Raw genomic sequence first — 15,000 nt, 5'->3', positions numbered from 1 at the left:
CCTAAGAGCGTATCCATGGGATGCACTAACAGTTAAACAAATTGTCCAGTTATAGCAAACCACCAGCTTAGTCAGAGCTAAGAAATCACGTGTAAAATTTGGAAAGTGGCCAAAGTTTACCAGACAGATAACCCTGTAACTTTAAGTAGCTGCTACTTGTTGCATTAAAGAGAAATAAAGGTTATCTATTTATTGACACAAGTAAATTTGCCAATGGAAACACTCAGTACAGCAGCGATTAGAGTTTACTTTTACTTAAGATAATCGAGGAATGTCAGGATATTAAGGTGAGATTTCTTTACTGAATGAAGATCAACCACTTCATTTATTTCCTTTGTTTTGTGTACAAACCGAATTAGAATTAATTAAGCTTATTCAATAACACTAAAAACAACACACCTTTACCGTAGGATAGTATTAACTCCTAAATTTAAAAAAGTTCAACTGTTAATTGCCAATTAAGAACTGCACAAAAAGCAAAATTTTAAATATAATTCTTTAATGTATGAATTTGTGAAGGGTGTTTGCACGCTTTTTTTGTTGGATTTGGTGATGTTGTGTGCATAACATTGGTCTGTGTCTTCATAATTTTGGACTGAGAATTTGTAGCATTGGTTAATAGATTTTTATTCTTTGTACACTGTAAGCAGAGTTTGGAACAGTATGGTTTACCGTATGGCCACCACTGTACATATAAATAAATAATAAATTATTATAATACCTTTCATTCAAAGTGAGCAGAAGTGAAAAGTAGTAATAGAATTAAACTTAGGGCTACACATCACACAAGCGACCATACGCCTGGGAACATTACAAGAATAAGAATTGTAAGTATGAACTCAGAGAGAAAAAGCTGAAGAACATTGAACATATTCAATTTTGGTATTCTCAACGGTGTTTTCCCTGTTCAACAATTCTCACGACGCTATGTTAAATGTGAACCAGCCTTAAGTTACAAAATAATGAAATAAAGTTTCAAAGTGACCCAAAGTGGCTTCCTTACATTTAAGTATTTACAGTATTTGCAAGACAGTGAATTAAGTTTTCACAGTCAACTTCAATGTCTACTAATCACATCTGCATTCTTTGTGCTTTCAAAATTAATTTCTTCAACCAGGAACAAATAATTTTCAAGTGTAATTACCCACTGAGGAAAACCACTCTCACAGAACAGAACTGTTTTGTTGAAACAACAAAATTAAACCTTGTTTTTGCTCCTTGAATATACTCTAAGGTCGAATGTGACTGCCTGATCAATGCTAGTCATTGACCAAATGTTTCAGATAATTAAGTCAGACTTTGTATTCCTTTCTAATTCTTGACTGATGGAAGCTGGTATAAAACGATAAATTAAGGTTCCACTTACTATGATAACAATATAAACGTTCTAACTTGGGCCTATCCTATAAAAAATTAAATAAATTCAATTAAGAATTTCCATGCACACTGAAACGTTTAACAATACATCATTTCACTGTCAATGTCGTGCAACAAAAAAATAAATTCGAAATCGTTCATTGAAAAAGGCCAAAAAATCGGAATATTGTAGGAAACAAATTTATAAATAGTTTTTGACATCTAGAGAAAAAGAAAAATTGATTTTTTGGTCACAGGGGCTCTTTAAAAGAATTGAAAACATATTTACCCTCAACAACTATTACTTCCCGTTGATAGAAAGTCATGTTCCCAAACCTCCTCATTTCAGAATAAATGACAACACAAGAGACAACAGCAGAGCTTGGACTCCGCTACTTAATTGTCTTTTATTAACATATTAAATTCACATAATTAACAGCTATTCACCGAAGTGGAGGTGGCTAGTGGTGGATATTTACCGAGCCGCGAAGCGGCGAGGTAAACATCCACCACCAGCCACCGACGCTGAGGTGAATAGTTGTTTTAGTATATACTCAAACAGTGAGATAATATAGCACAAAAAGATGATTTGAACTCATTATCCCTTCAATTATTACAATATTTTCGGGCGCAAATCCCGCGCGAGTTGCTCGGAGGTGAATATAGCAAAGAATATTGGGAGTTTGAGTAGCCAATCAGAGCGCGCTTTGAACGCTATCCACTGCTATAGTATATAGAGTGTTTTCACTCGCGTGATCGGTAAACTTGTTTTTCCACCAAAACAAAGAAAAGATTTGCATGATAATAGAGCTCAATTCCCGGAGGATTAGTTGGGGACACCAACATGGCCGCGGTTCCTTTGTTCAGGGACACCAACATGGCCGCCGTGACGTCACGTGAAAACACTCTATACTATATGTGATTATCATTCGATATATTTTTTCCTTCATTTTCATTGGCCGATTGCCCACCAGGTGATCTGCAAATAATTATCTTCAACTGATAAGTGTTTTGCTGCAAATGATATTTTAATTGAAACCACCAAGCTCTTGTGTGCAAATGGCAGCCAGTTCGCTTTCCTGAGCTTTCAGAAGTGATTTACCAGTAAATTGTTCGGAATTGTGAAAAACAAACTCAGTCATCGAATGACAAAACAATTATTGAACTCGATTATCGCAAAATATCATGACTTGTCAGTGTCTCACAGATAAACTATTTGCCTCAGCCTTCGGCTTTGGCAACTGATCTGCTCATCACTGACAAATCATCATTATTTTGCTCAACCTTGTCCAATATTATAATTGTTATATCACCACTTTTATGATTGCTATGCAAGTGTTGCTCGAACAAACGTTCACTTGTTTTCTTATCTAGAAACCTCATTAATCCGACCACTTCATTATTACTAACAACGACCACTTTGGAGTCCCCAGTCATTATTTTCTTTACAAAATTACCCCGTTAATAGGACGTTTTCTCTAGAGACACCGATAACAACAGAGGAATGTACGACCTCTGGTGGACGAACAAAAGAGGTTAATGAGAGATCTTTTGTTTTCGTCACCAACGTGGCGGCAATGACGTCACGTGAAAACCTCCTATACCACCACTTAATTGAAATGCTTGGTGAGGCTGCTGAATATCAGACACCATCTGAGAAACAGTAATGCATAATAATTTTATCAATTGCTTTTAGCAAAGGTGTTTGCGGTTAGCATGGTTAACTGATAAACCATATCTGTTATTAACAACTGGCAGGCTTCATACCGCTAGGACAACATGAAAACTCAAAAATATTTGGTTTTGTGCAAAGTGATTGACTTAACCGAAGGCGAAACCAATCGAAGGTTACATAGCCATTTGAACTTTCTTATTCTGTAGTAGTACGTGTAAAGTGCTGTAAGCTACGACATTTTGAGATACTGCACTCTACTGTATTTCACTAGAAACCATCGCCTTTCAAGAAACTGTAAGATGTGTTTTATTTTTTTCTCATTTCTCGGGTTTCGTTCATTTGCACGGAACGTGCTGCCTTTGTAATTTCATCTGCAAATGGTTAGACTTTCAAGTCTTCTCGGATAAGGACTATAAATCGTAGGCCCCGTCTCACAAATGTCTTCTATGTTCATAAGTTCCCTGTGGGAAGTTAAAGAACCCAAACACTATTCGAGAAGAGTAGGGGATAAAGTCCCCGGTGTTGTGGATGTCCTGTTCTCTCCAGCAGAAGTGGCCGGCTTGGTGGTGATGTCTCTAAAAAGGCTCGTGGTATATGAGGCCACCTAAGCAGAAACAGCCACAAGTCAAAAAGGGACTTTGCCGAGTGCTGGAACATGTAGATGTAGATGTAGATGTAGATGTACACATACAAAACCAAACGATCATTTTTTAAAAATTTTTCTCGGGATGTTATATTCCGTCTTTTAGGATTTGGGGTGATTTTCCGTCATCCCGCCATCCCGTCATTCCCTCAGGTGGGTTAGCTGAGGCTTGTTTGGTATCAAAATCTGTGCCTGGGAAGCTACACAATTCAGGGAGCTGAGAAAAATACTTATGGAATATTTAGGTCTCAAGCTTCTACAGCACAAGCCTATCTCCTAATTGGTGAGATAAAAATAACAGCAGATAAATTAAAATGTCGGTTTTTGAAGAATGAGGAAAATTTGAGCACCCAGAGAAAATCCTCGGCGCACAACGGAGAACCGACAAACTCGACTCCAGAATCCAATCCTGTGACAATTACCTGTCTCTACTTTGCCAATCCTTCTCCAAATCGGAAATAATGTGTTTTTTGCGTAAATGAGGCCTTATGTATTAGAGGTTCTTTTAGACTGAAAGGGTGAGGTCATAGATATAATATTGGATTAATTTCCGATCTATGTGGATATTAATGAAGGCGGGCGATTTAATATTATCTCATTACGATATAAAGACCACTTTTTGTTTGATTGGGGTGAGGTTGCTTAGCAAGGGACTTCAAGATATGCGTTTAATTAAGACAAGCGCGTTTAGAAATGCCCTCATCGTCAAAAACAAAACCTATATATATCGCATGGCACCAAGTGAAAGGATAGATTTTTACGATAATTATTTTTAAAAGTTAATGGCTACATAAGTCGGCAAACCTTAGTAACTTCTGAAAACACTCGCAACTCCTAAATTCATTCATCCCAACGCTTATGTTTCATAAGGGGGCGAAACACATGACAGAAACGAACGTGAACTTGGAGTGTTTAGCTCATTTGATCGGCACAGAAGAGTTCAGCTCACAAAAGTATATTCCGCTTTTTGTGATTAACGAAATTTTTCAAGGTGGCTTCTGTGACTTCAAACGAAGATCTGTCTGATTGGTACGCATGTAGTCCTCGAAAGTTTTAACAAACTTACGATTTTGCGGAATTATCTCTAGATGAGGAAATTACCGTACTAAAACTGATACTAGCTGAGCTACATCGAAAAGTTGTAATACTTCTTGCTGGACGACAAATATTTCAACGAAGTTTATAAATAGCAAAAAGATAGTTTTAGAGACGCTTAAATGATGTTTAGGAAAAAAACATTGTCAGCTGACGTGGGCGTGCTTTTCCCCTTGACAGAAAGGCAGACAGGTTATGATTACTTAGAATATACGCATAAACTTTTCATAAAGGAGTTAATATACCTGTTGTGTAATGTAACAAAACATTTTTGGTCTAATGCCGCGGTCATCATTTCCGGCCGAACGTGACGTCAATTCTTCAAGAACAATCACAGTTTAGCCAACATATAGGTACCCTGATACTTAAAGAATCATCAATAAGTTAGGATTTACTAAAAAATCGACTTTCGTATATCTATTTTTTTTCGAAGATAACTACCTACTTGCAAATGAAACTTTTGGCTGCATCCCACACAGAATTCGTTTGACAACTTAAATCTAATTTTCCGTTCCGGACTTGTGTAATAACACTATCGAGAAGTGCAACTGTGAAAAATAAACCTTGAATTTTTTTCGCTATTATTATCCTCGCCACCCACGTCGTATCCCCTGACAACTCAGCCGGAAATTGCAATGATTTTGATATTTTCTTTTGTGACACTTCAGTACTGCCATGTCGGCTCTGCGAGTAAGGTAAAGTTTTGAGACTTTAACTTCAGTTACGACCGTCAGCGATAAATCATCAGCCACATGCTGGCCAGAATCACTCTTGGAAGTGCTGCCGGTATATGTTGTCGGTGAAATACGGTCTCAAGTCGAATCCGTTTTACCTAGGTTAACTTGGTGATCCACTCTACTTAGTTTAAAGCAGCCATCAACCCCACCAAAAAGGATTGAAAACACTTATACCTTCCCTCAAGCTCTGCCTTACGGACCTCAACACATCTTCTTAAGGTTTCGTATTATCTTATCGCGGTTTTTGTATTCATACACTTATCCAGTCAGTCTCATCATTACAACATAGTAAGGGTACAAAGAACTGTAATACGCACTTACCAATACTCGAACTCGGACCCTCCAGGGCCGGCCCAGTTGCTCAAACGATGGATACCACTATGCACCGGATAAATCACTATCCAGTGGATAAGTCATAGTGAAACCAATTGCGCTATACAATGGATAGTGATTTATCCGGTGGATAGCGTTATCCACCTTTTCAACAACTGGGGCCAGATCTATAGTTCTATGTTTTTCACTACACTACAACGACGAACATGCTCAACTCAACACAGTTCTTTCCATTATTTATCTTCACTGTATAATAAGTCAATTGGTATCCATGTGTGATGACCAAATCACCTAACCTGATCACCTAACCTGATTCTAATTGTCCTCTAAGCCAGCTTAATTTAGGCTCCAAAAAAAATCCTTCAATTCATCTGAGTGCGTAGTCAATGAGGATCACCAATTATTGTAGGTAAACACGGATTCAACCTGAGACCAGATTTCACAGACAACATGTATACCTTATGCCCATTGTACAGGGGCTGCGAGTACGCTCGAAAGTGGGGAAGGGGGGGGGGGGGGGGAAAGGTGGAAAGGGAAGGTTTTGGTATGGATCACGGAAGTGTGGGGGGAGGGGGCTGACCACCCCCCCCCAGCCCCTCCCTCTCCGGGGCCCCTGACGTACCTGATATTTAGAGCGCGAATTTTGTTGCATTTGTCCTTCAGTTGGTTCAGGTTAGGAAGGTAACTTGTACATACTAAAGCAAAGGACTTTGGACAGGTAATCTTACAACAAAATTCTCATGCTCTATTTTACTGCTATTTTATAGCTTCTTAGTAGGTATTAGTAGCTAGATCAGTGCTAAAAAAATTAATAAGCGCATACAGTATCAGTTCGTAACAACTTCAATGGAACGAACACTCCAGCTGGATATCATACTGTAGAACTCAATCCAAATTATGATTTCAATGCAACGAATTTTTAAAACGGGTTTTTGGAAACACGTTTAATCTACTTTTAGCGTTTTCTCAGCCTTTTTTCTTCTCCGTCACTTCGACAAATGTTACAATTAAAAGCACACTGCAGCAAACTTCGGCGTTTAACTTTCAAACGACGATAAGTGTTAAATCGTTTTTCAAACAATTATCAATAATGTGACCATTTTACTTTCATCTTGTATCTTTTACATTTTAAGTTTTCTCGTGTCACTTATCGCATAGGAATCATACACTTTAAATAGCTGTCATCTTCCATGACTGTAGAAGGTTCTTGACTTATTACTACGAATAAACGTGAATCTCGCTTGGTAATTTAATCTTCGTTCAACTTTTAAAGTTTACGGAAAGCGTTTCTGGCCTATGGTAAAATTTACTGAAACAGTTCGGGTTGATCATGAAAAGTATTCAGTTTGTTTTTGTTATTAATTCTTCGTCAAAAACCTGCAATATTGTCGCCGTAGATTTTTCATTTTGAGTAATTAAAAAAGATGAAATTGACTCCCGGTACATAACTCTTTGAATGGATACCGTCCAACTAAAATACGTCTCAAAGAAGTAAATTGAAATAATTTCATCTGTTTTTAGTTTCAAAGCCTCTGAAAATGGTTAAATGAAAAATGGAGGCAATATAATTTGTTTCCGATAACTTACCGCTACGTCACATTTAAATTAAGAATAAATGACGACTGCTTATATTGTCCCCCGACCTTTACAAAAGTGATGGATAGGATGGGTGGAGTGGGGGAAGGCATTTTCCTCTTAGACGATACCTTTTTTCGCCATTTGTTGATTTATAATTTTTTTCGGGCGGAGAGAACTATCTGCACGAATTTTTTTCAGAGAAAGGTCCTTGCTTGCCTTTGCTTTTTTCTTAGTATGATTTCTTTTATTCTCTCTCACCTCCATTACTTTTGTAATGATTCGTAATGGTTTGTTCCATAGGTATCATGTGTTTTATGACATGTATATTGAGCTTCCTTAGTAATTCGCAGTAAATATTAGCACCTTGTCGCACCCCGCTTAAAATTGTTATTAGTGCTTAATTTAGCACCTTGATTTTATTGGGTAGTAACTTTCAGAAAAAACAGGAATAATCTCGTGAACTTCAAAACATGAACCTTTCGACATAAACGTTAGAGGGCCTCTTTAACACCCAAGTTATTTAGTCACCGTCGAAAGTGATTTATCAAGTATGCTCTCAGATTACTTAACCGTAAGGACATCAAGTGCTATTATTTTAGGCTACCATCGTTAACAGCCGCGTATTGGATTTTCTTGAACTCTCTTTACCAGCAAGGCACGCACAAAGGAAAAACAAAAAGGTAAAATGTTTTACATCGATAGTTTTATCAACGGTTGTCTCAGTTCAAGATGCTCAATCTCGCAAGACCTACTCTCGCCTCAGAAGGAAATATAATTCAGTTTCTCAGAAAGGTTTGTGTCTAGTCTCTCCAGTGTGCGATCCTCAGGTAACCTCTGTAAGTTAGCAAATTAGTAATTTAAATTTCATACAAATATTTGTAGCTTCACTCAGATGGCCTAGCATGCAGTCACTTCTGGGCTAAAAAGAAAAAAAGAAAGCCTGAGCATTGACGGTGAAGTTTTCTAAGTAATCTCCAAAATAGGGAAAATAAGACGCGAACTGGGCCTTTATACGGGTGCGGCTTTCATACATTTATACGAACACTTTCACGTCCAAGGTAAGCCGCGGCCAAGATAAGCACAGCCCAAACCCCCTAGGCCAGGATAAGCCACGGCTCAGCGGAGCAGTTGAGCTAGCTGCGGCTTGAGAAAGCCGTGAACTTCGATTTTTTACCATTTAAACGGTGTGTTCGCGTCTTATATGTAAGCCGCGGCTTATTTTCTCACGTATAAACGGCCCTAATAAGTTTTTATCATGCCAGTCATCCTTTCACGTTCGATAAAACCGATAGTGAATAAGGCGGAGTCTTCTTTTCGCCTGCGACTAAATTTTTTGTTAAAGGAGGTACCTGCCTCCTAATTGTTTTTGTTAATCAGTGCAAATGTGACTCAGTGATGCACAACTGTTCGGAAGCCGGAGGATCTCTCATCAGTGTTTCAGTTTCGAACTTTTATTTTTCAGAGAAACATTCAGATGTGCCTTATAACTCGATACTTCACTTCCATTTATTTTCTTAACGGTCAAACTGCATGAAAACTCGTAAGACTTCAATTTTATACACAAAATTTATAATTCGAATATTCTCTAAAAAAAGAGATTCTATATTTAACGTTTTGAATTATATAAAATCTGCCTATAGTTCTAAACATACTAATATCCTGTATATTGCCCGCTCACTGGAATTTTGTGAATAAGACTTAGTCATGGCTACAATAATACAAAAGTTAAGACGACGCGAGATGCCGTGGTGTCAGTGGATATATACTAACTAATTAAGCTGATCCAAAGAGATAAGAACTTCTTTTAAGGACGGTGCCTACTATTGTCATTGCGCATACGTTCTGCGCATCTTGAGATACTCGGATTTCCTATCGGTGATGCTTACTAATACAGGGATATTTTTGCGCGGTTTAAAACTATCCGGAGAAAGTAGATCTTAGTAAGTACTCTTGTTATTCAAAAAGAAAATTGGGGGTAACCATGCATATTTCAGAGATAATTAAGTTTCAATTTGAGAAAGAACGCCATACATTGCTTTGCATTTTAAAGCTTTTTACAAATATTATTCATGAATTATCTTTGAAAAATGCGAGGTTACCCTTAATTTTCTTTTTGGATTTTAATAACACTTGTTAAGATCTACATTCCTGCATAATCACACACCGGGGCAAAAATTTTGTTCATTAGTAGGCACCGTCCTTAAAAGGCGGGGCCAAATGAAGAAATCGATATCGAATCTGTTCAAAAGAAGCGAAGCACATTGACGAAACGACAAGCATCCTGACTGGACTGCTTCGTTTTTTTTTTAGACAACGCTTCTATACACGCAGTTCAATGTCTTGGTAAACCTCCTCCCTCGTATTAACTGTAACAGGAAAAAAACACACAACAATAAAAATCAAGAAGGATATTAAGCCACAAACCGCACCACTCTTCTTCGCAACTAAAATTCATTGATATAAATTATTCAGTCATATTAAATTATTGTGAGGCTACTGCTGTGTTGAAAAGATCTTGGTGAGAAATGGTCATTCAAGACTCCCATGCTCAACCAATTAGAAAAGGTCTTCTTTATTGTTTATTTTTTTAGGCGACGAATTGGCGACGAATAGAAATGTAGCGGAATGTAAACTTTATGGCAACTATGTACATTTCGGCGGTGACACTCTGTCTAATAAACATCATTCAGTTTATAAATGCTGCATTTTTCCCTTAAAAGGTAACAATTTACCATTTAGCGATTAAGCAGAGCAGAAAAACCGCGGTAGGAGGTTGCTTTTATGAACATGCTTGCAACCTGCACCGATGGCATTCAGCCCTCACATCTACAGGACATTCATTTCATTTTAGTTTTAAGTTCCTTCCCTGTTCACTGTTAAACGGATCACGAACCAAGTCAGGCATGACAAAAGTTTCTGAAGTAAGTTAAATATAAAAAAGACCATGTAATATGAAAGAATGTACGTTTCTAGGCAATTTTTACCACCTCATAACCATCTATTCATGGCCAATCTGTTACGTAACTTTTTGTGAAAGTTACTCTCGCGATAGTAATTTCATATGATTGAAGGCCTATTTAATGCATTTCTGGCCTACGATGTTCCACCATTTGTGCTAGGAACAGTTTACTCTCGCTAGTTATGGAGGATTTAAAGGGTTTCAACACTTAAAAGACTCTTTTTAGATCGAATGACGCTACAACACTGTCACGTAACAGCAATGTAATGGTACCATATAAAACACCGATTATTTCCAAACAAGATGAGAAAATACAAAATTTTCATTAATCAAGGATATTGAAGGAAGAGATTATTTGTTTCTGGGTGATTATAATTTACTCTAGGCCTCACACCTGTAGACATTCATTTCATATTAGTTTTAAGTTCCCCCCCCACCCCCCCCCCCCCCGTTCACTGTTAAACGGATCACAAACCAAGACGGGCATTACAAAAGTTTCTGAAGCAAGTCAAATGTAAAAAGGACCATGTAATATGAAAGACTGTACGTTTCTAGGCAAATTTCACCACCTCATAACCATCATCTATTCATGGCTAATCTGTTACGTAACTTCAAATCATATTTTTTGTGAAAGTTACTCTCGCAGTGGCAATTTCATGCGATCCAAAAATTAATGCGTTTCTGGTCTACGATGTTCCACCCTTTGTGCTAGGAACAGTTAACTCTCGCTAGTTAACTCAAATCGCCTTTTTGTAATTTCAAGCTTTAAGAACTTAACAGACTCCTCTTACCTCTACAGAAGCTGTTAAGAAAGTCGCTTTAAAAAATATGCAGCTGCCAGCACGAAATCTACTGAAATCGAGGATATCTTCTAAACGCTCCGTTGGAAACCAACATTAATGACAAAGTGACGACAATGAAATACCCAGCTGGTTACAGTTTCCAAGCTGTAGAGTCGTGTATATATATGCAAATTTCAAGATTGTAAATTATTAGAATGAAGAATTGAGGCTAATAAACTAAGAAAATTAGTAATCTGCTATTACTTTGCGGTAGTTATTCCATTTTGCATTCATATGTCCCTTTTCCAGGGCCGAACTAGTCTACTTTGCAAACACCAGGATAAAAAAATTGTTGAAAGCAATGGAAAGAGAATTAGTGGTTTATTTACCGTATAAAACAGATACAGTTGGTAGATTAAGAAAGTAACCCAAACAGTGGTGATAAACATTGTATTCCAACGCATTTTTTATATAGAACTTGACGTTTCGTATGCTAGTCAACATACATTTTCAAACGATCTGCAGCAGTACGTGTCTAGACATAATGAGGAGTAATAGCTAAAACAGCAACAACTTCTCACTACTAATATTGACATTAAGGGAAGGCTTTAGCTCTTGAATGAACAAGACTAGCATACGAAACGTCAAGTTCTATATAAAAAATGCGCTGCAATCCAATGTTTATAACCGCTGTTTGTGTTATTTTCTTAATCAAGCTACGATGGCCTAAGAACAAGAGTACAAGAGTTTATACGATACTGTTGGTAGAGTCCATTTTATGGCATGGGTGGGGGGGGGGGGGGGGGTGAGGGAGGGGGGGAGGGAGGGTACGCACCCTTTGCACCCTCCCCCTATATTCGCCCCTGTAGCGTTACGCCAGAAAAAGGCAAGTCTTTAGTGGTTACACTTTATACCTTCTCATTTAAAAGCGTAAAAGGCGTGACTCCCCAAAGGAGCTAATGAAGCATGACACCTAGTCTGGCCTCAAGATGCATTAATCCTAAGCCAAATAACAAACCTTTTTTCTGCGAAAAACAGGTGGACCACTAAAATGATCCGGTAATCAAGAGTAGAAATGGAACTAAGAAGAACATTGAGCCCTGAAGAAGGTATCGAGACAGATTCGAAAGAGCCACGTACTACACTCTGGAGTCTTCTAAAAGATTTTTGTGACTACACTTCTGCTCATGGATTTGGAAGAATAAAGGCATCTAAACACTGGTCTCTAACAGTATTCTGGAGCCTGCTGTTTATTGGGGCAATGACAATCATGACTGCACAAGTGCACATTTTGTATAAAAAATACAAGTCCAGACCGTTGACTACATTAATTGAAGTAGAAACATCAACGGTGAGTGTTGCATTAGGCTCATTTCAACTTCAACTTATATTATCTTCGTTCTTCAGAGAAAGTCCAACCGTGACGTGTCAACTCTTATGAAAATATCTTACCCCATATGGAAGCTTAAGCTAGTTATCATCACAGAAATTCGTACTTAGACGTTCAAAAGGAGGTCACGAGACTACCAACTTGTGAAGCAGGACTTGGTATTTTCCATTCATCGTCAAGTGAATTACCAGAATAACTATAAATTTGGTGAGAAAGCATTATTAAAAGTGTAGGCTCGAGAGTCAAAATAAGGAAAATAAGTTGTCCTAAATTATAATTTAAGTATCTACCCCATATGAACCATGTGAGCGTTAGCCCTACTGATGGAAATGGACCCACACAAGGACAGAGAACAACTCTGACCAGGGAGGAAATTGAACCCACGACCTTCGGGTTAGATCACCGCTGCTCTCCCGGCTGAGCTGCAAGGTCAGACGGGAGCAGCCCGTGGGAACTGACGATGACGCTTAAAGTCACGGCAATGAACATGTGCAAGTACTAGTACAAGGAAGGATTACGTTTTTGCAAACGTTTCCATCAGTAGGGCTAACGCTCACATGGTTCATATGGGGTAGATACTTAGCACTTCACATTACGCTCTAATCAGTTAAGTCTGTTCAAATAAGAGTGCTACACGGCCAACGTTTGCAAAAACGTAATCCTTCCTAAAGTATGATTTAGGTTGTTGGATTCGTAGGTTTCAGGAACTCATTCCTCGCGGGGCTGAAACTTTACGAACACTCTGCGCATTAAAATAAAAGAGACTATCACCTTAAGGACGTTCGCGCCCATTGCTACTGCGCATCTTTTTGCACATGTCACGCACACGTCATGCATCGTAGACCACGCAAGTAAACACGATGCTAAAGGCGCAAAATTTTTCCACTAGAAGGGAACATGAAAGTATGTGGCATCATGGGATAGCTGTGGACCCAGGTCTTCTCGGAAATGTCACGCAATGGCGTGACAGCGCGAATAGACAATCGCTTTGAGAACTTCGCAGCGATTTTACTCTCTTGAATGCCCGGTAACCCCCATTTTTCTTTCCGTAGATCACTTCCTTTCTTGATTTTGTCCATTTTAATAAAAAACAATCTGTACGTGAGAAGTTACAAATATTTGGCCTTTTATGGTCTCGTGCGACCGAAGTTTTCTTTCTTAGACTAATATGTATCGTTTTTCAAGGTCTATTTCACCTCAGAAAAAGACATCAGCTGCAAAGGTTAATTTAGTTATATTAGTTATGTTGAACTGAGTACGTTTACCTGATCTAAATTTCACTAATGTAGCTTTTTTATCGCTGACAGTTGTAAGCTAAGATCGTCTTAAAGTAACGCAATCTTCTAAAAATGCACCTCATGATCTCGAAAACGAGCACGGTGACCCCCCATTTTTTTTGCCTTTTTGGCAAAAGTAGATCATTACCTTTCTGCGTGGCAAGTTTAAAAAAAATCTGTACGTGGGTACGTTTTGGGCGCGAACGTCCTTAACTGTGGAAGATGAAATGTTAATTGCATTTAAAAGCTGTAATATATGATAAGTGCTGAGACTAATCGAATGACCGCACGCGAAACCAAGACGATTTTTGGTACAATGCCTGTGTACTTTCATGTAAGGAAACGTGATTTGTCTCCGTATCTTACGTAAGTCACAACAATAAGGCGGTATCGCAGTGATATGTGTACCCCCATTATATGTGTATCCCCGCACACATATCACTAGAGCGGTGTGGTCTTAAGCTGAGGGCGTGTATAAAATTGTCTAAAATTCACTTTTTACACCCGTTCTTTTTATCACAGAGCCTTCCATTTCCAAAAGTAACCTTCTGCAACTTCAATCCAATCAGAAACGAAGCTCTTCATGCATTAATAGAAAGTGGTGAAATGCAATATTTCACGCAGTTATTGCACCATGGTGAGCCGTGTTATTTTGTTGTCTTAAATAACCAAATAATTACTCTGAAAAGCATACTACACTCTGAAGCAGGCTAGCGAACAATCATTTGCGTTTTCAATCTGTAAACTGAAACCAGGATATGTATGTTGATTATTCAAAACGACTCAGGCATCATTCACACGGCCATAGCAGGCTAAGGGGTCGTTTTAGCGGCGCAATTTCTGTTGGGGAGTCGTTACAAAAGCCATCACTAAAGGATCCGAATAGATACTCATATCCATACTATTTTAAAAGTAAACGCAAATACTGAATACAAGCATACGAGAAGAGCAGAAATCACTTTTTTGGGTAAATAACAAACACGTTTCATTAGGTGCTATGGAATGCACTTTATTTGCAATTTGCATTATCTGCATTAGAGTCTTCAACTCCAGATAGATACTCTTTGGACCTCTCCCTGTGCTAATTCACACAATTTGTTGCCCCTGATTTGTGCCCTCTCTCAGTGCTAGAGTTCTAGATATTAAAGACATATTTGCATGTCCGTTTTCGCTGG

General features: G+C 38.2%; 2 protein-coding genes across 6 annotated transcripts in view; both read left to right on the top strand.

Moving 5' to 3' along the window:
- The window catches only part of LOC138037698 (amiloride-sensitive sodium channel subunit alpha-like), a 17,343-nt gene extending 16,468 nt beyond the window's left edge, over positions 1-875 (top strand). For both annotated transcript variants that reach the window (XM_068883601.1, XM_068883602.1), the window contains exon 13: positions 1-875. This exon is cut by the window's left edge and continues 2,538 nt beyond it. The gene's annotated coding sequence lies outside the window, so the exon portion shown is untranslated.
- Positions 876-6,501: 5,626 nt separating this feature from the next.
- Positions 6,502-15,000, top strand: part of LOC138038358 (amiloride-sensitive sodium channel subunit alpha-like) — a 19,949-nt gene continuing 11,450 nt past the window's right edge. The window contains exons 1-3 of one of the 4 annotated variants that reach the window (XM_068884177.1): positions 6,502-6,557; positions 12,197-12,509; positions 14,348-14,462. In XM_068884177.1, the coding sequence (XP_068740278.1) occupies positions 12,234-12,509; positions 14,348-14,462 (391 nt within the window). In that variant the 5' untranslated portion in view covers positions 6,502-6,557; positions 12,197-12,233. Of the gene's footprint in view, positions 6,558-7,861; positions 8,210-10,200; positions 10,339-12,196; positions 12,510-14,347; positions 14,463-15,000 lie in introns of those variants that run through there. The other 3 variants (XM_068884173.1, XM_068884175.1, XM_068884174.1) reach the window with 3 other exon arrangements.

The sequence above is a fragment of the Montipora capricornis genome, chromosome 2 (assembly GCF_036669925.1).
Source record: "Montipora capricornis isolate CH-2021 chromosome 2, ASM3666992v2, whole genome shotgun sequence".
Lineage (NCBI taxonomy): Eukaryota > Metazoa > Cnidaria > Anthozoa > Scleractinia > Acroporidae > Montipora > Montipora capricornis.
Note: the sequence above shows the minus strand (reverse complement) of the source record. Positions and strands in the feature narration are given on the sequence as shown.